Here is a 17,878-nt window from a genome sequence, read left to right as displayed (position 1 = left end):
TATACGCTGGATTCTGCGTTAAGTGACGTGGGCAACGACTGGGCATCTCCATCGAGGAGTAACATGATCTAATCTAACTTTTAAAAAGATGAACCTGCCCAGCCGGCGTGGCTCAGTGGTTGAGTGTCGACCTATGAACCAGGAGGTCACAGTTTGATCCCCTATCAGGGCACATGCCTGGGTTGCAGGCTCGATCCCCAGTGTGGGGCGTGCAGGAGTTCAGTTGATCCATGATTCTCTCATCATTGATGTTTCTATCTCTCTCTCCCTCTCCCTTCCTCTGTGTAATTAATAAAAACATATTTGTTAAAATAAAAAGTATATCGCAATGGAACTAAAACCAGTCATGGCCAAATAACGAAGGAAATGAAATTATGATTGCAAAGAAAATATGAATAATGAAAATGACAACACAGAGATGGAAGATACTGTGAGAATCAGGACACTCCTAAACAGGAAGCAAGAAAGCGGAGGAAAAGCAAAGTGGAAGGAAGAGGATGGTAACGCAGGACGGACGCAGCGCGGGGGCCAGACCCCACTGACTTGGAAGCATAGAGGTTTCATCATGCCTGTCTCCCAGCACTATTTAGTGAAAAACTCATTGGTTCGAAATTGTGATCCCTGTTACAGAGAATCAGCCAAAACACACAGCAGACCAAAGAGATGATTCTCAAAACATTTGGGAAGAATTATCTTCTACCGGGAAACCTGCCCCGTGACGTTGTTCACCTATTCCATGAGTAAAGGCTGCTTGCATTGTTTTGCTTGTATTCGGTTTTCAACAAGACAGACATCACTTACACCAGACAGACTTTCAGATCAGTGCCGGTAGAACCCTGGGAAGTCGCTAAATCTCCACAGAGCACTGGCCACGGTTACCTGGGCACACAAATCATGTAAGAGCACGGTGAGCTCCTTCTCAAAGGGCAGAGAAACGGGCAGAGTGTCTGTGATTCAAATAGGGACGGTGAGTGAATCACAAAAAGAGAGCAGTTCCCATTTCTTCCGGATTTGACGTGAAATGCTGCTATCAACAATGACACAAAGTTGCCCGGCCGGCGTAGCTCAGTGGTTGAGTGGCAACCTATGAACCAGGAGGTCACGGTTCGATTCCCAGTCAGGGCACATGCCCAGGTTTCGGGCTTGATCCCCAACGTGGGGCATGCTAGAGGCAGCCGATCCAGGATTCTCTCTCATCATAGATGTTTCTCTCCCTCCCTCCGTCACCTTTCCTCTCTGAAATCAATAAAAATATACTTAAAACAAAAACAATGACACAAAGCTCATAACTAGCCACTCTGAGGCCCGGGGAGATTGCAGACCAGGCCCTGCAGCCAGACACCTGAAATCCCCTGGCTCTTACAGGAGCGGTTTGGCCAAACTGGACAGCAATCCTAAAAGTTTGTGTTGCATTACTAGGAAGAATGCAAAGCTGACAGTCTTTTCCAAAGTATTAATAAAAATCAAAATGCGACCCACCCTGCAAAGGCTGAATTATCTCCCTGTTCACTCTATCAAAAGTTCTACCAAATCATTGCCGCATCAAAGTCTGCATCCAAAAAATTGGGAAAAAATATATAAGTGTGCCAGGCAGTTAATTAGTCAAATTAGTTGTATTAGTTAATTGTATGAAGTTTGTGGTATTTGTGATCAGCTTTGTAGACTTCACTGTTTGTTGTGATTACTTTTCTTATTCTAATCCATTTCCATCTTTGTATCTAATTTTGTACTTTTTCTCTTAAAGAGGGTGCTCCAGCCCCAACCGCGTGGACCCATGGACCAGGTCACATGCCCAGGTTGTGGGCTCATCCCCAGTGTGGGACGTGCAGGAGGCAGCCGATCAATGATTCTCATCATTGATGTGTGTCTCTCTCTCCCTCTCCTTCCTCTCTGAAATCAATAAAAATATGTATTTTTTTAAAAAGGGTGCTCCAAACTGCACAAGTTTGCGGCCTCCTGGCCCCCGAGTGGGACAGTGGGCGTCGGGTGGGGAGCGGGGCGTGGGGTGGGGAGGACGTCGGAGCCCCGGCTCCTGGGCACCTGGGCACAGGGACCCGCGATCGGGGAGGGCAGGGAACGCAAGGGTGCCGTCTCCACGGTCCTGGTGGTGAAGTCGGGTTGTAAATCAACGGCCCACGAAGGGCGGACACCCTGAGGTCGCCCCATCCCTGGTCGTGTCCCTACAGCCCCGACCCCTCTCCTTCCCGCGAAGGCGCCCACTAGCTCCCAGGCCCCGCGCTGCCAGGTGCGCATGCGCAGACGTGTGCACTCCTGCCAGGGCGGGGCTGCAGCACGCCGGCGCCAAGACACTGACGTACGCAGTAGCACGTGACCGGGCGCCCACGTGACCGCCGATGCCCGGGATGGGGCCTCGCACCTGCGGAGCACCTTTTAGGTTGTCCTGACGGAGACAGGCACGTGCGCCATGTCCCAGCGCCGTCTGCTCCTTTCTTCGCCTGCGATCGGTCGGGGCTGTGCCTGGGGGCTCGGAGCCCGCGGGACTTGGGTGCGGGATGAATACACAGGCCCCTGCCTGCGACTCTAACCTGGGCTGAAAGCTGAAAATCGGGGTGCCGTCCGCGTGAGCAATTGGCAGTATCCGTCAGAAGCATGGACAAGTGCTGTCCGCTTGGCTCCTGTGAGTCACTTCGAAGGGTCAGAGGAATAAGCTCGGACACTGCCTTGTGAGGCAGCTGCCTGCAGGGGGTGAGGAACTGGAAGGAAGCGGTTCCTCCGGGAAGGCCCGCTGCCTGCGGCCGGTCGCTGTAGCCTGTGGCTTGGCCAGGAGCGGTGTGTAGGGCGCCAGGACCGCGGGTCCTAACACTCAAGGGCTGGAATGGGGGCTTATTCCAACGCGGCCTCGCAGGTCTCCCCAGGGAAGGGATCAGTGAAGTCACCTGCCCTCAGGCGGCTGGTGCCCTCTCCCCCGCAACCAGAATTGGGACTTACTGTTGGCCACTAAACGTGTCAGCAGGCGGCACAGCCAAGGCAGGCTTGGTGGGGGGGAAAGGAGTCCATGTGGTCAAGCCTGGGCCTCGTCTCCTTCCCTGTCACCACGGCCATTTTGTTCTGAGGGTTAAACAAGCATCATTAGGGTGGCTGGAGAGTCTGACGGGCATCTGCAGATTATTTGTGCATGACTGAGCCTTCCTGCACTGGAGCCCTTTCATGTGGACCACGAATCTTCTCAAATTCTGGGCCTGTTCCAAAGAGTCCATCCACATGGCTCATCGGCCAGGCTCTTTGACACTAATTCTCCAGCCTGGTATTATTGGGGCCCTGCAGGGGGGCGCTGATGGAATGTGCTGTTCAGAGGGGTTTCCCCTGCCTTCCCCCCAGGGGCCACCTTTCGCCTGTAACTGCACGTGTATGCCTGGATTTCTCAGACTCAGAAGACACCCTCTACCCTGTGGTGGAGATTCAGGCTCAGACAGCCCTGTGGTTGCCTTTCAGGGAGCTGCACCCCCCATGGCAACAGTTCTGTCTTGAAGTTCAGCCCAGGGCCCCCTGACCCTGCTGGCTGTCACTGGTGTTGCAGAAGCCCCTGCCCGCTGGCTTTGCCTAGGCCTTCACTGCAGGTCCTCCCTTCGATGCCGTGGCAGCTGTCCATCTGGGCTTATGGTGGTTTCCCTTGGTCCTCCTGAGTGTCTTTTGTTTGCCCTCCAGACCCCCATCGTTCTCTCCCTAAAACTGACAGGAAGCAAGAGGGCAAAAGAGCTGAGTGGCTGCATGCCATGGGAGCCCGGCAAGAAGAGACATGGAGGGGGAAAGGTGGGCTCTCCTCAGCTTCTTCCTGCCGGGCCTGGGCCCATGTGCTCCGCTAAGAAAGCCTCGGCTCCCGGTTGGTGCCTACACATCAGCTTCGGGTGCCACAGGGCCCAGGAACTGCTCCCAGGCCTCGGGATTCTGACCACTCATGGCTGTGGCTAGTTTTGGGGCGCTTACCACCCCGACTGGCTTCCTTTAACCCTGCTCACTAAGGCCGTTCATTAAGTTCCTCCTGGCTGATCCTCAGTTTGATGCCAGAAGTTTCCATCTGTTTCTTTCTCCTGGTGCTTCTCTTGATTCGAGGGAGGGGACACCCTGCTATCTGCAACAGTAGATCCATGGACACTTTTCACATGAAAAGGTTCAGAGATTTTTTTTTTTCCTCAAAGGATTTATATCCAGAATGTTCTTGGGGGAAAGTTTCTTTTTGAAACTGCACAGTTTTTCCAGTTTTAAAGCTGGACAGCAAGATTTCTCAACACTTTAATTTTAAGCAGTTTTGTAAGGAAGAAATGACACCTGCCTGGCCCTGTGGGCCCTGCCCTGCCCCTGTCCCACTGGGGCTGCACTGCAGGAGGGCGCTACGTCTGTCACTTGTCAGTCACAATCGACATCATGTGCAGCAGATGGACAGTGGGGGTGAGCTGGGCCCATAACCCATCCTCTGCTACAAGGTAACCTCTTTTTCAATCCCAACCCATAAGCCAGCTCAGGCTCAGCCTTTGAACCCTCCCATTCCTGTGTCCCCATCAAAATGTGTAGGGCCCATAGCAGTGACTGGTTCCATGGTGTAATGGTTAGCACTCTGGACTCTGAATCCAGCGATCCGAGTTCAAATCTCGGTGGGACCTGTGTGTGCCTTTTGTTCCACCCCCACACCCTCCACTGAACAGTAAGATTTATTAGAACTTCTATTTTAAGCAGTTTTGTATGGAAACATGGCTTCCCCTTTTGTTTCCTCCTCTTCCTTTTGTCCCCTGCTCTTCCCCCGAGCCCCCCCCCGCCCCCCCCCCCCCAGCTTTCACTCAGGCTCAGGCCCCTGGGCCAGCTGTTGGCTCAGGCAGTAAAAGGTGAGAGCACAACTCTGTGAGGTGGAGCTTAGAGCACACGGTGGCCCTGGCTGGGAGAGAGCAGCATCACTCACCCAATGCCCACACCAGACACTTCAACTGTTTATTCCGTAATCAGAAATGGATCTACATTACTGCAGAGGATGAACCCCACTGTAAATAGATTGAAAGCAGAAAATAGGTAATTTCACACAATGTCCCAGTTATCAAACCAGATGGGTGCACAGGTACAATCACACATGAAAGAGGGAAATCTAACAGGCCGAGGGACTCAAGAACAATGTCAACCACATGGTAACAAAATCCAAGTGCTCTAGAAACCAGCACCAGGCCGGCCACAGGCCCCACGTCACAGGACGGCCTAGCGTGCACGGGTGCTGGGCGCTGTGGTGGCTGCGATCTGTCTGTGTGGTCATCTGTGGGCCGACTGCTCTCTTCCTTCTCGTTTAGGGCGGCAGCACGTGAGGGCAGAGCGTGCTGTCGTGGAACGCAGAGGGCTCCCTGGAGCCGAGGGGAGTGGCCGGGCCCACAGGGGAGAGGCGGACACAGAGGACGCTATCTCACCCAACTGTGGGCGGGCTGGCCGGCCTTCATCTGGACCTACTCCACTTGGTGTCCCGGCTGCTTGATGACCCCACCCAGGGAGGGACCGAGCAGGGTGTCCGCCTCTCCATTCTCCATCCTTCCGTCTGTGACACCTGTCACCCTCGCCAGGCCTCCCCCAAAGTGAGTTCAGCTCAATCCCTGAATGTAATAGGGCACGGGGGGCCTCTATCGTGCCCCCCGATTCCCAGCAACAGGACCTGGTCTCAAGACGGTGGCCACAGCTGCAGGATGTAGACCCGTTTCAAGAAAAGGTGGGAATGCAGACTCCTGTGAGCCCCTATTCCAAAAGGTGGCAGTTTATTCACATTGTGGCAAAGACACCTTCAAGAGTAACTTAAGTGGGTCAAGTCAGGGCCAAGCCGGGCCATTTCCTCATCCGATCTCTCTGGGGCGTGGACAGAACCACGTCTCGGCTCTTCGCAGGACACTTCTGGGGTTTTTTAAGCCTAAAGGACAGTAGCCTGTCTCCATTCTTGTTCTTTGGGATTTTTTCATCGTAGGATAAAAGGATACATACATTGGGGCAGTCCTTCTCTCGAGATACAATATTCCAGTTGCACCCATGTGAGGACGACGGCGCCCCTCAGAGGGAGGGAGCAGGCAGATGAGGAGCAGGGAATTCTGAAAACCAAAGCGATGACAGACACTAAGCCTTTCCTTCACGCGTCCGACACCCCTCCTCAGGCGCCTGCAGGCCGGGTGTCTGCTGGACCTTTACCACTTGATGTCCCGGCTGCTGGCAGGCTGCCCTGGGCCCTGGTAGGCAGTGTGCAGGGCCGCCTGAGCCCGGGGGGAGTCGGCCCCACCCAGCCACTCCTGGTACAGCTCCTGCACATGGGCGCTGGTCTCCGGGGGCCGCACCGGGATGGCAGCGTAGATGCCTTCCATCTGCCGCAGCAGCGCCCTGTCCGCACGCCCGTCCTCTGCCTGGGCCTGGCCCCTGCCGCTTAGGCATCCTGAAAGACACGGGCGGGAGCTCACTCTCCCTCCTTCCGTCCTACAGGGAAGGGGTCCCGGGCAGGAGCGGAGTGGCACGGTGGCCCCGAGGCCTGGGGAACCCTGTCCTAGGCTCACGGTCTGGGCTCCCTGCTCTTTCCTGTTTCCATGGCCCAGGACATGCCTTTACCTGAAACCAAAATAATTGGCTGACCTTTAGCCCTGAGGGCTGTGTGTGCACATCTGGGTTCCGTTTCCCTGGAACTCACTCACCGAACCAGGAGCACAGACACAGCATGAGCAGCTGTGTCCTGGTGTCTGCAGCACACAGTGCGCTGTGCCCCCTGCCACTCCTCCCCCCCCAGGCCCCCCGCCCCCAGGAGCCCATATGCCCAAAAGCTTGGCCTCCTGTACGGAAGCTGCGTCCTCTCAAATGCATTAGGTGATGTCATGATTCATCGGATATAAATTCATTTAGAAGAATTTGAAGCAAATGTCCGCCCTGGCCAGGCCTCTCTCTACCTCTCCTCCGTCTGAGGCAGAGACCTCTGCTCACTTCCCAGCTGGTCCCCAGCGCTGAGGCAGCCCAGCTCGGCCCTGACTGCATGGATGCTGGACACCCCTCAGCCTGGAACTAAGGGGTTTCCAAGGTGACATCCGAGTACCTACTCTTTTCTCACGAGGTGGGTGTGAGGAAAGGGAGGTGCTGTTGTGTCACAACAATGAGGGCAAAGCCATGGAGACCGAGGGAGGCTCAGGGCGGGTGCGGAGGGACCTCTCCCACGACGCTGTGGGCGAGTCTTACCCCCGGCGCAGGCCAGGACCTCCACGAAGTGGTAGGGGAACTTGCCCCTCTTTAGCTTCAGGACCACGTTCTGGATGTTCCGAAAGCCGTACGCAGCCGCAAAGCGCAGCAGCACCTCCCCGTCCCTTTCCAGGGCGACCTCCTGGAAGTCCTTGTTCCTGTAACACAGACACAGGGACCTGGCTGTCGAGTCCACTTCAGCCGCTTGTCATTTCCACTCTGTCGGGAAGGTCGGCAAAGTAAACGTCTGCGAGTAAACGCAGGAAAGGCCTTTGACCTCGACTGGTGGAGACACTCTACAAACAGGACAGCCCTGCCCCAGCACGCACACAAATACATGCACACACACATGCACACATGCTAACACGCACACACATGCACATGGGCTCTGGGGAATCTACCCTAAAGGCCGTGCTGACCATGCGAGCAGACGCACCTCAGGCTGCGGTAGGTGAGCGCCCCCACGTCCTCGTTGAACAGCTCCTTGGCCGCGTGCCTGAAGATGTGCGCCAGGTACCCCTCGGAGCTGGCACCCTCGTGGCGCCTCACCTCCTCCTCCTTCACGTCTCCAAACCTCGTCAGGCAGAGAAAAGCGACAAGAATTACAGCACATTTCAAAGTGTCATGACCCAGGGCTGCCACATGGAAAGTGAGACCCTTCACAAACCCTTCAGCTCCAGTAAGACCCCCGCACCCTGAACGCCATCTGTGCCCGCCAGGCTGCGCAGGCAGTGACTTCCCTGCGCTGCTGCACGTGCCTCGGTGTCCCCAGAACCTTGGGCCTGGCTCAGGCCTGCCTGAGCCCCACCAGGACCGGGTACAGTCAGCCTGGCTAAACCAGAGGCTGTGGCCATGGTTACCTGAGTGGCTAAGAGTCTGTAAACCTCAGTCCAGCCCCCACGAAGGGCCACCCATAGTCCTGGTGCCACTACGGGAAGGACCGCCGAGTGGCCCCGGAGTGCTCTGCACATGCCCCGGCCTAGGACACGGCAGGAGCATCGGTCACTGGTTGGGGTCACCCTGGGCACAAAGGGACCCAAGGAATCTGCTGTTTCCCTAAGGCAACCGCCCGGGGCAGGTGCCACCCCGTGCCCACGTCTCAGCACAGCCCCTCGTAAAGCAGGAGGCTCTAGGACCTGTCCCCCCAGAGACCCCACGGGAGGCCCATCCACAGGCGGCCTTCCTGCAAGAGCCACTTACAGAGTATCCACGACGGCATCGTCGGCAGACAGGTCACTCTGCTCCATCATCTGGACAATCTCACCTACAGACACACGAGAGGCGCTGGGCCCAGTGGACACCACGCGTCCTCGGGCTGTTCCCAAAGTCACCTTCTCCCCATGGGAAATTCTAGGTCAAGGTGACCTGGGTGTTGTCCCCCTCACAGACAGCAGGGGGCCCACCTCAAGTGCAAAGTAACACCAATAAAATGAAGAATGCAGATACAACGTAAGAGAAGCGTCTAATTCCTCCTTCTGCTCTTGAAATGAGGCTCTCTGCAAACAATCCCTGTGTTTGTTTCCAAGCGGAAGACTCTGTGACAGCCTCACAGGGAGGTGCTGCATTACAGATGTCCTGTGGCCCGAATGAGACCAACCGACAATCGGAACCACTTCTGGACTCCCCTGTGCGCCCGACTCACGCAGGCTCGACTGACCGAAGACGGCCTTGCACCTCAGCACAGGGCCCTGCACAGGCTGCAGCGACGTCCCCACAGCACATGCATGTTTCCACTTCACGAAAAGAGAAACCGTCACGCGTGCCCCCGCACAGGCTGGGCTGTCAGAACTCCATGGTGAGGTGGGACTGCCCCCCCACCCCGCCCTGTCTCTCCCTCGGCCCGGGCCACGCACGCACGACGCTGGCAGGAGTGCTGCCCTCTTCACTGTCCAGAGCCCCCCGCCCCCGCCCCTGGCCCTGCCCACCTCTCACCTGAGGTTAACACGCAGTCAGCACCCCGGGAACTATGCAAAGCTGTGGGAACATCTTCTCGGAGGGCCTCCAGTTTCTTGTCATAACACGGGGCCACAATGACATGGAAAATCTTGTCTGGGGACAGGTTCTGTGGAGACAGAGCAAACTGTCCAGGCTGCGGAGAGCCCCACCCAGCTGCCACCCTGCCCGGCCGCCTCCTTGGTGCCCAGCTGCTCTGGGTAGAGCCCCGTCCCACAGACCAGCTCCTGCCGCACGTCGCTGCCGTGTTCCCACCAGCTCCGCCCCGTGTCTCCTAGGCTCGCCTCAGTTCCTGTCCCTGTCAGCCCCTGTGCAGTCCCGGCTCCCCTCTTATGCTGACCTCCGGGAAGAGGACGGCTTACCTGCCGTCTGGCGAAGTAATCCTTCACCAGAGAGCCCATGATCTGCTGGGGAGACTTGGCCGTGCAGAGGTGGGGCGTGATGGGGTGACCCAGCACGCGCTCCGCATATCGGACCCAGCCTGGGGAGAGACCGGGGCTGCGTCAGTTCCTCCCGGCTGCTTCCCGTCCCACATCTGGGACCCTGAGCTCCCGCGACCCTGTCCACGGGAAGAAGCGGACATCTCCTGTCCAGCCTCCCGGAATGTATGGCGGAGCCGGCTGCGGCCTGGGGGCTCACCGGGGCAGGCGGAGGTCAGCATGGGTAGCCGGGGCTCTTCCTCACGGTGCTGGCGGTACCGACGCACAAACTCCTTCTGACTCTCCAGGATGCTGAAGTCTGCGGCTATCGTCATGTCAAAGACATAGTGCACCCCTGCAGGAAGGAGGGCATCAGCTCACACTCGCCGGTCCCTCTCCGTCTGCACCCTACGGGACAAGCTGAGCGGATTCTGCAGGCTTCCCTCCTGAGCACTGCACTCCCCTCGGCTCTGGCTCCATCACTAATGGCGGAAGTACAGGACTGTGCACTTTTTCTTAAACAATAGCACGTATTTTTCATAATAAAATACCTACTCTCTCCTACTTCCTGTCTTTCTCTCTACATCTTATTGTAAGCGCCTCACAGTCTCCACACGTAAATTAATGGAATATTCCAAGGCACTCGCAGCATTCTGTCCCAATTCGCTGTCTAAACTAAACTTCAATCGGTAATGATCCTTGACATCTTTAAAATAAATAAAACGAGCAAACTGGCTGAGCACACCTTTATGATGATCTTAATTTTATGTTGATTTTTAATTAGCTATCTTTTTCTTAATAAGTTTTCTTACTATTGGTGAATAAGCTTGAAATAAAAGGACGTATTTTCAATAATTAAAAATAAATTAAGCAAGTAAGTTTAATAGTCTAAATCTTAAAAGCAGCCAGCTATCCTTAAGAAATATAGTAGCCCTAGCCAGTCTGGCTCAGTGGATAGAGCATCGGACTGAAAGGTCCCAGGTTCGATTCAAGGGCACATGCTTGGGTTGCAGGCTTGATCCCTAGTAATGGGTGTGCAGGAGGCAGCCGATCAATGATTCTCTCATCATTGATGTTTCTATCTCTCTCCCTCTCTGAAGTCAGTAAAAATTAAGTAAATAAATAAAATAAACAAAGAAATGTAGTAAATATTCTAAGTGTGATCTAAAACCATTACCTTAAGGAATTAGTTCCACTGTGAATACATCTCTCTGCAGTAGTAACAGTAACAAATAATGCCCACCTGTGTATTTTTTTTAAATGTCAAGGGAAGGCCTTTCACTCTAAGGTCACACAGCACCTAACAGCTCGCTCTGCGGTGAAGCAAAGCACACCCTCGGCTTCCAAGACAGACGAGGCGGCGGCTCAGGAGCCCAGCTCGCGGTGCCCTGCTGTGCGCCAGGAGCAGCCAGGCGTCCCTGCTTGCTCTGAACCTCATCTCGTTCTATTAGTGGCCCCCAATGTCTTTGTCTTTGAAGAGCTACTGCGGAGTGACAAAAGCTGTTCTTTGGCAAATGGCTCACGTTCTCCCCCCGGAGCCTGCCCGCTGGTGGCTGCAGGAGGGCCGGGAAGTCTCCAGGGCGGGACAGTTCTAGTTCGACATCAGCAGGTAAGGGAGCCCTCCTGTTGCCGGGCAGGGCCCTCCAGTGCGCCTCTCATCCGAGTCCCTGCCTGCTCCGAGCTGCTGCCTTTCCTGCTTCACATGAGGCCGCAGAGGACAAAGTCCGCTCCCTCCTGCCGGCTCTTCAGAGCTCCCAGGAGACCAGACGCCACTCCCTGCAGCCGTCACTCCCCAACACAGAGATGACCCAGGGGCCCCGAGAGCCAGGGCAACAGGACACGTGACCCCTGGCCAGCCTGTCCAAAGCCGGTCACTCGCCGCTCCAGGAGGGGCCGTCCGGCAGTAATGCAACACCTGGCCGCACGGCAAGGGGCAAGTGACACAGCCCACCGTGGGTCAGAGGCAGGGTCACAGACGTCACCTACCCTGAGCCCCGGAAAACTGAACTCTGGGTATAAAAAGGCAGTTACAAGCGCCCGTTCTACATTCACGGTGACACCACAGGCACCTCACCAAGGCTTTTGAGGAAGCCGCAGAGCCTTCTGGATGCATCCGTGACACTGAGGCTGAATTTAGCAGCAAAATAAGGCAGAGACTGAGGACACACGGACACTGCCAGCACCTTGTGCTGTGAGGTATCACATTTCTAGGAGAAAGAGAGAAGGCCGTCACACAGGTAGTGGTACAATCTAATGAGAGATCCAGAACAGGCAGGAGGTGGGAGACAATCCTGTGCAAAGACTGGTAACGTGGCAAACACTGGCAAGAATAACTGAAGAAAAATTACAATTAAGATATGGGCCATCCCAAGAACAATGGTATATTGATCAATCCAAATACCTGGAGGAAAAGGATCATTTTAAAGAAAAAGGATAGACATGGAGGAGGAGGGATAATTCCACACAGACGTCTGGGGGGCAAGCAGCTCTGCCCTGAAGGCCGCGCAGCAGCACCAGCCGCCGCTCCCGGGAGGAGGCTCTGTGCGGTGCGCACCGTCCTCCACCGCCCTGCACACTCAGTGCAGCTCCACTCCGAGCACCAGCCAGACGGCCCCCAGGGCTGCGGGCTCCTGTGCTGCACTCGGGCCAGGGCTCGTCGCCCGTGCACAGAGGGGCAGGGGACACCCCCGCCTCTGAGAACGCCCTAGAGGCTGAACCACATCAGCCTGGCCTCTGAAGACCCGAAACCTCAGGCACCTCCCATGGCAGAACCTCGCACGGTAGAAGCTGCCCCCAAATCCGGGGAGCCCGGCCGGTGGTCCGGCCACAGCCAGTGCCCAGTCAGTGAGGGGCGTGACTGGCCCGGCTGGTTTTGCTCTGAGGAGGAGGGACCCTGCAGAGGGCTGACTAGGGCACGGGACCCAGGGCCAGGGCCAGGCTGCATGCACATCCCAGCAGAGGCTTCTGCGCCCCGCTTTGACCCCCACCCCTCTCTCCAGGCCAGGGTGCCAGTGAGCATGGGACCCCTTACCTTATTAAGGTTCAGAACACGGAAGAAGTCCTTGGCGTTCTGCTGAGAAACTTGGACTCCTTCCTCTGCGGTCACACAACTGTCACACGCCAGGCAGTCACTCAGAAATATCTTGGCATCGGCCAGCTTATGGAATTCTCCCTTCTACGAAAGAAAGAGGACGTCTGGCCTGATTCTTCACTGAGGTACAATCTAATGAGGGATCCAGAGCAGGCAGGATGGTCTCCCACGTGGTCTCAGGGGAGCAGCAGCGCAGGCACGATGCAGACACTGCTCGAGCACCCACGGGGAGGACAGGCACTCCTGCGCCCTGGCCCGTCTTCCTCCCTCAGCCTCAGCCCCCTCTGCTGCCTCGGGGCTCCTGCTCGGGGCCTGTTGTGCTCTCCCCAGTGAGTTCACCCAGTCCCACAGCACCATGCGAGCTCAGAAACGGACAGCTCACTGCCGGCTCAGGCACTGCACGTGCACTGGGCCCTCAGTCCTCAGTAACAGGGACTCCGCTCACCGGGACGTCCAGGCTACAAACCCTGGGGTTCCCTCGGCCCCCGTCGTCTGCCCCTGACTGGCACTCCGCTCCTGAGGGCCGCTGGAACCCCGAGATGAACTAAAACACAGCCATACCCCCTCTGCACAGGGCCTCTCCTCGAACCACTCATGGCCCTTGTCCCAGTCACTCCCTGGCTCTCACTTCCAGCCAAACTGCCCTGGGTCACCCCTGCGGGAAACGCTCCCCAAGAGCCCAGCTCACCCCTTGGGTCCTCATAGGCACCTACCGAACAGCCCAGATCACCAGCTAGCATTTATGTGTTGACTCTCGCCATGACATGTAAGCTCTGAGGGTAGAAACCCTGACCTCTCCCCGCTGTCCCCCAGGACCTCCCACTGTCCCCTAGCACCTCCCGCTGTCCCCTAGGACCTCCCGCTGTCCCCTAGGATCTCCCGCCGGCCCCCAGCACCTCCTGCCGGCCCCCAGCACCTCCCACTGTCCCCCAGCACCTCCCGCTGGCCCCAGCACCTCCCACTGTCCCCCAGCACCTCCCGCTGTCCCCTAGGACCTCCCGCCGGCCCCCAGCACCTCCTGCCGGCCCCCAGCACCTCCCACTGTCCCCCAGCACCTCCTGCTGTCCCCCAGCACCTCCCACTGGCCCCAGCACCTCCAGCCGGCCCCCAGCACCTCCCACTGTCCCCCAGCACCTCCAGCCGGCCCCAGCACCTCCAAGAGGCCCCTCGTACAGAAGGTGCTCAAGGACTATTTAGTGGATGAACACAGGAACGTTCGGAAGCCTACGGAGCCATCTGAACAAATTAATAAGCTCTCCTGACAGCTGTGCATTTACTTTCCTTCAACCATGAGCTGGTAATAAGAGGGCTCTGGAGGGCCTCCTGTGCAGGATGGGAGTACGCGCCGCACCTCCCTCCTCCCCACGTGCCCGCCACTGTGCATATCCCCCAGGACATTATGTCGCAGAGGCACATGCGTGAGGTCTGCATGGGCCCAAGGGTTGGCACTTGTAATGCAGTGACAGGGCTGGCGGTGTCCAAGGGTCTGGAGCACATGGCCTGGCACGCAGCTGGTGCTCGAGACACTGCTGAGCTGCACTGAGAATCCTGGCCCTGCAGAGGGGCCCACTCTGGCCGGCCCACCCAGGCCCACACCCTGCCTCCCATGTGGTGTCCTTCGATGCCCCCTCTGCTCAGCCAGCCGAAGCCGCCCTTCAACACATCGGATCTGTACCCTTGATAGACTCAGGGCTCCACCACCCCTCCCCCAGACCACTTCTGTCCACTCCTTCTCTGTGCGTGGTGGGCTCACCCCCCACCCCCCATTCTCACGGCCCCAGGGCCCACTCCAGTAGCCCCTTCCCTGGCGAGCCCAACCTAACAGGGTGTCCATCCACTGAGCTGGCGGGGGGCCCGCTTCGGCTGTGTACACGTTATCTTGCCATGGCCAAAGCCCAGGGGGAGGGGGAGAGTAACCCAACTCCCCGTGTCACTGATAAGGAAACGGGGCTCTCAGGGTTAGATGGCTGCCCAAGGTAATGCAGCCAGAGGACAGGTGTGGGGGCCCCAGGCCCCCTGCTCAGGGATGCAGGGCCCGGGCAGTCCCTGCTTTCTGCCCTGGACCCCGGGTGCTGGTCTCACCCCCTGCACTCACGGAGCGGCACAGTCGCCCGAGCGCAGAGCAGTCAGTGCTGGAGCACAGGGACCGGACGGACACCCGTCAGACGAGTGTCCTCTCGGGCTACTGACCTACAGAGGACACCGGCACTCGCTTCTCCGGGGCTGCCGCCTCCGTCGGTAAACTGGTGCCAGTACTCTCTAAGCCTTAGAGTAAGGGAAGCAGTGCCCTAACCGCCCTCCCACTGCCGCCTCCTCTCTGCTCGGCGGGGATGGCAGTGGGGCGACTCGAAATGCCAGTCCTGAGCAGTGAGGCCCCCGTACAAAGCACTTCCTCTGGGGTCCAGCTTGGCATCTGGGCCCAATAAGCCACTAGCTAAGGATTTAAAACCCCACAACTGAGCTGGTGAAGAAACTGTTAGAAAAATGCATTTACGGAACCATGAGAATGGAATCACTGAATAAATTACCCACCTAAAGGCCCATTTTACAGAATGGAACTTTGGGTTTTAAAAAAAGAACTGGAAGTTTCAGCATCCCACCTCTGTTTCTGATAAAGGACCAAGGACAACGTTCTGCTTTGTCCCCCGACAGCCTGCTCTGCCGTGTTCTGGGGTGACGAGCTCTTTGGCCCTGTTACCCGGAGGCCTTGTGCCTCCCACTGACGGGCCTGGCCCCTGGCAGGGGCACCGCTTTACCCATTCACGTCTCATTTCCCTTTTTCTCAGAGCAAGGAGGTAGGGGTGACAGGAGCCCCGCAGGGGAGAAAGCCAGCAGCTGCTGCTCCCTCTGGGCTGATACGAAACGGAAAACTCGACTTGCCTCTCCATTCTCCTGGGCCGGACTCGGGGCATCGACTGAGGCATTCTCTTGGTCATCGGTTTTTGTTTTTTTGCTACATTCCTTGAAAAGGCACAGAAACAGATAAAAGAACTTTGACTCTCTGAATTAAAAAACGCATACCTATTCTCTGCCAATTAACCTCATGAGTGGAAATCTTTTCCAGGTAAATAAAAGGACATGTAGCCCTAGCTCAGGGGTCGGCAAACTGCGGCTCGTGAGCCACATGCGGCTCTTTGGCCCCTTGAGTGTGGCTCTTCCATAAAATACCACGGCCTGGGCAAGTCTATTTTGAAGAAGTGGCGTTAGAAGTTGTTTAAGTTTAAAAAATTTGGCTCTCATAAGAAATTTCAATCGTTGTACTGTTGATATTTGGCTCTGTTGACTAATGAGTTTGCCGACCACTGGACTAGCTGGTTTGGCTCAGTGGATAGAGCATCAGCCTGCGGACTGAAGGGTCCCAGGTCCCATTCCAGTCAAGGGCACATGCCCCGGTTGAGAGCTTGATCCCCAGTGTGAAGCGTGCAGGAGGCAGCCAATCCATGATTCTCTCTCATCACTTATGTTTCTCTCTTTCTCTCTGAAACCATATCTATACACGAAGTAAAATGAAAGCACATGTACCCGCCCACCACCTCACCTGCACATTCCTATTAGCTGAAACCTGGACACCATGTGCCTTGCATCAACAGGTAAATTAGGGCTCGACTACCTGGACACGCATGGACTTAGAACACAGTGAACTAGAAATACAAGAAATGCTCTGACAAGCCATTTCCAGCATTATGTTGGGTTTAAAAAAAAAAAAAAAAGAGCGAGCAACTGATGGAATAACATTTACGATGTGATTCAATTGTTAGAAAAACAAAAACAAAACAATCCCGCTGCCCGCACTGCGCCGTTATTTATGTCATTCCGGCCCAGAAACAGAGTGGAAGGCTACCGAGTTACCATGGTTACACAGGTGGCAGGCGGGCCACTCTTCTGTATTGTTTTGTTACTACAAGCACTTACGGTTTTGCAAAGTTAAAAACAAAACAAAACACGAAAAACATCGTATCAATGGCTGACATCCACAGTGGGGTGTGCTCTGGCGGCCCTGAGAGGTAACAGGTTGTTATACTTTTCTGGGGATTTTGGCTTCAAAAAAAAAAAAAGCATTTTGAATGGCTGGCTCAGCGATCCGAGAACTAGAGCCGGTTGCGAAGTCCAGGGAAGGCCCCGGACCGCGGCGGCACCACCCGGGCCGTGGCAGGGTTAGCGCTCCTGCCCCGTCGGAGTCGGTCCAACCGAACCCGGACGGTCCTATCCGAGCGGCCCGCGTCCGATGCCGGGCTCCCGGGCTCCCGAGGCCGCGGTGACGCCGGGCCCGGAGCTGCCGATCCAGAGCGTGGCGCCCGCCCACGCTCCCACGGGCCGGGCCGCGCCGCGGACGGGGCTCCGGGGCCCATCGGCGATCATCCCCGACCCTTGACCCCCAGCCGCACCGACCCCTGATCGCGAGGCCCGGCCCCTGACCCCGACTCCCGGCCGCACCGACGCGCGGGCCCACCTTCCGCGTGCAGTGCTCACACTTCATCTGGAGCGGGGCGGGCGGGGGCCGGCGCGCGTGACCTGGAGGAAGCACGGGGAGAGCGGTCACCGCCGCCGGCCGCCCGCCGCCCTTTGTTGTAGTCGCCCCCGGCGCGGCCCCGCCCCCCGGCGCCGCTCGGCCAATGAGAACGCGGGACGGGGGCGGGCTGGGCCCCGCAGCCAGTCGGAATGCGCGGGGGCGGGGCGCGGCCCCGACCCACCCCGAGGTCTCGAGGGCGCTGAGCGAGTGGCGGACCGCCCCGAGGAGGGCGCTGGCGTAGTTCCGGGGTGCACGGGGCCCGCAGCCCGGCGCCAGGCGCGCGCCACCCGTCCGGCGCAGGCCCGAAGGAGACGGTGCCGCCCTGGAGGGGAGGGGCGGAAGTGCGGCCCCGGCCCGCCGCCATTGCCACCCCGAGGCGCGGCACGTAGGCCTGGCGAGGCGGCAGTGCGCACGCGCGGCGGGACCCGGGCGCACGTGGTCCCTGAAGCACGAGGGCGCTGGCGTCGGTCCGCTGCGTCTCACCGGGCGTATAGGTGACTCGGCCCTTACGCTTTACCAGGAATTCTTTTCCTCCAAGAAATGGGACCACGTGTAGGGCTAAACGGAAATGTTCAGCTGGTAATAAAGAATGTTTTCTAAAATCAGAGCATACTTGCTGAAACCGGTTTGGCTCAGTGGATAGAGGGTCGGGCTGCGGACTGAGGGGTCCCGGGTTCGATTCCGGTCAAGGGCATGTGCGTTGGTTGCGGGCACATCCGC

The 17,878-nt window shown here is 57.3% G+C and overlaps 1 protein-coding gene and 1 non-coding gene across 4 annotated transcripts; one reads left to right on the top strand and one right to left on the bottom strand.

Moving 5' to 3' along the window:
- The first annotated feature begins 4,547 nt into the window (after nt 1-4,547).
- TRNAQ-CUG (transfer RNA glutamine (anticodon CUG)) lies at nt 4,548-4,619 on the top strand. The gene has a single exon. It is a non-coding gene; the product is annotated as a tRNA-Gln (tRNA).
- Nucleotides 4,620-5,709: 1,090 nt separating this feature from the next.
- Nucleotides 5,710-17,222, bottom strand: NARF (nuclear prelamin A recognition factor). 3 transcript variants are annotated; one of them, XM_054709388.1, is made up of 12 exons: nt 17,099-17,222; nt 15,529-15,609; nt 12,589-12,732; nt 11,632-11,764; nt 9,778-9,912; nt 9,501-9,619; nt 9,118-9,247; nt 8,386-8,449; nt 7,622-7,759; nt 7,186-7,343; nt 6,157-6,400; nt 5,710-6,065 (listed from the first exon to the last, which is right to left on the bottom strand). In XM_054709388.1, exons 1-11 carry the CDS (start codon nt 17,123-17,125, stop codon nt 6,159-6,161), a joined length of 1,371 nt encoding a protein of 456 aa, XP_054565363.1. In that variant the 5' UTR covers nt 17,126-17,222; the 3' UTR covers nt 5,710-6,065; nt 6,157-6,158. The 3 variants fall into 3 exon arrangements, with proteins under 3 accessions (XP_054565363.1, XP_054565364.1, XP_027986179.2); XM_054709389.1 differs by having other exon boundaries at nt 6,163-6,400; XM_028130378.2 differs by having other exon boundaries at nt 5,710-6,400.
- Between the last annotated feature and the right edge of the window lie 656 nt (nt 17,223-17,878).

This window comes from Eptesicus fuscus, chromosome 20, assembly GCF_027574615.1.
Source record: "Eptesicus fuscus isolate TK198812 chromosome 20, DD_ASM_mEF_20220401, whole genome shotgun sequence".
In the NCBI taxonomy this organism is placed as follows: Eukaryota; Metazoa; Chordata; class Mammalia; order Chiroptera; family Vespertilionidae; genus Eptesicus; species Eptesicus fuscus.
Note: the sequence above shows the minus strand (reverse complement) of the source record. Positions and strands in the feature narration are given on the sequence as shown.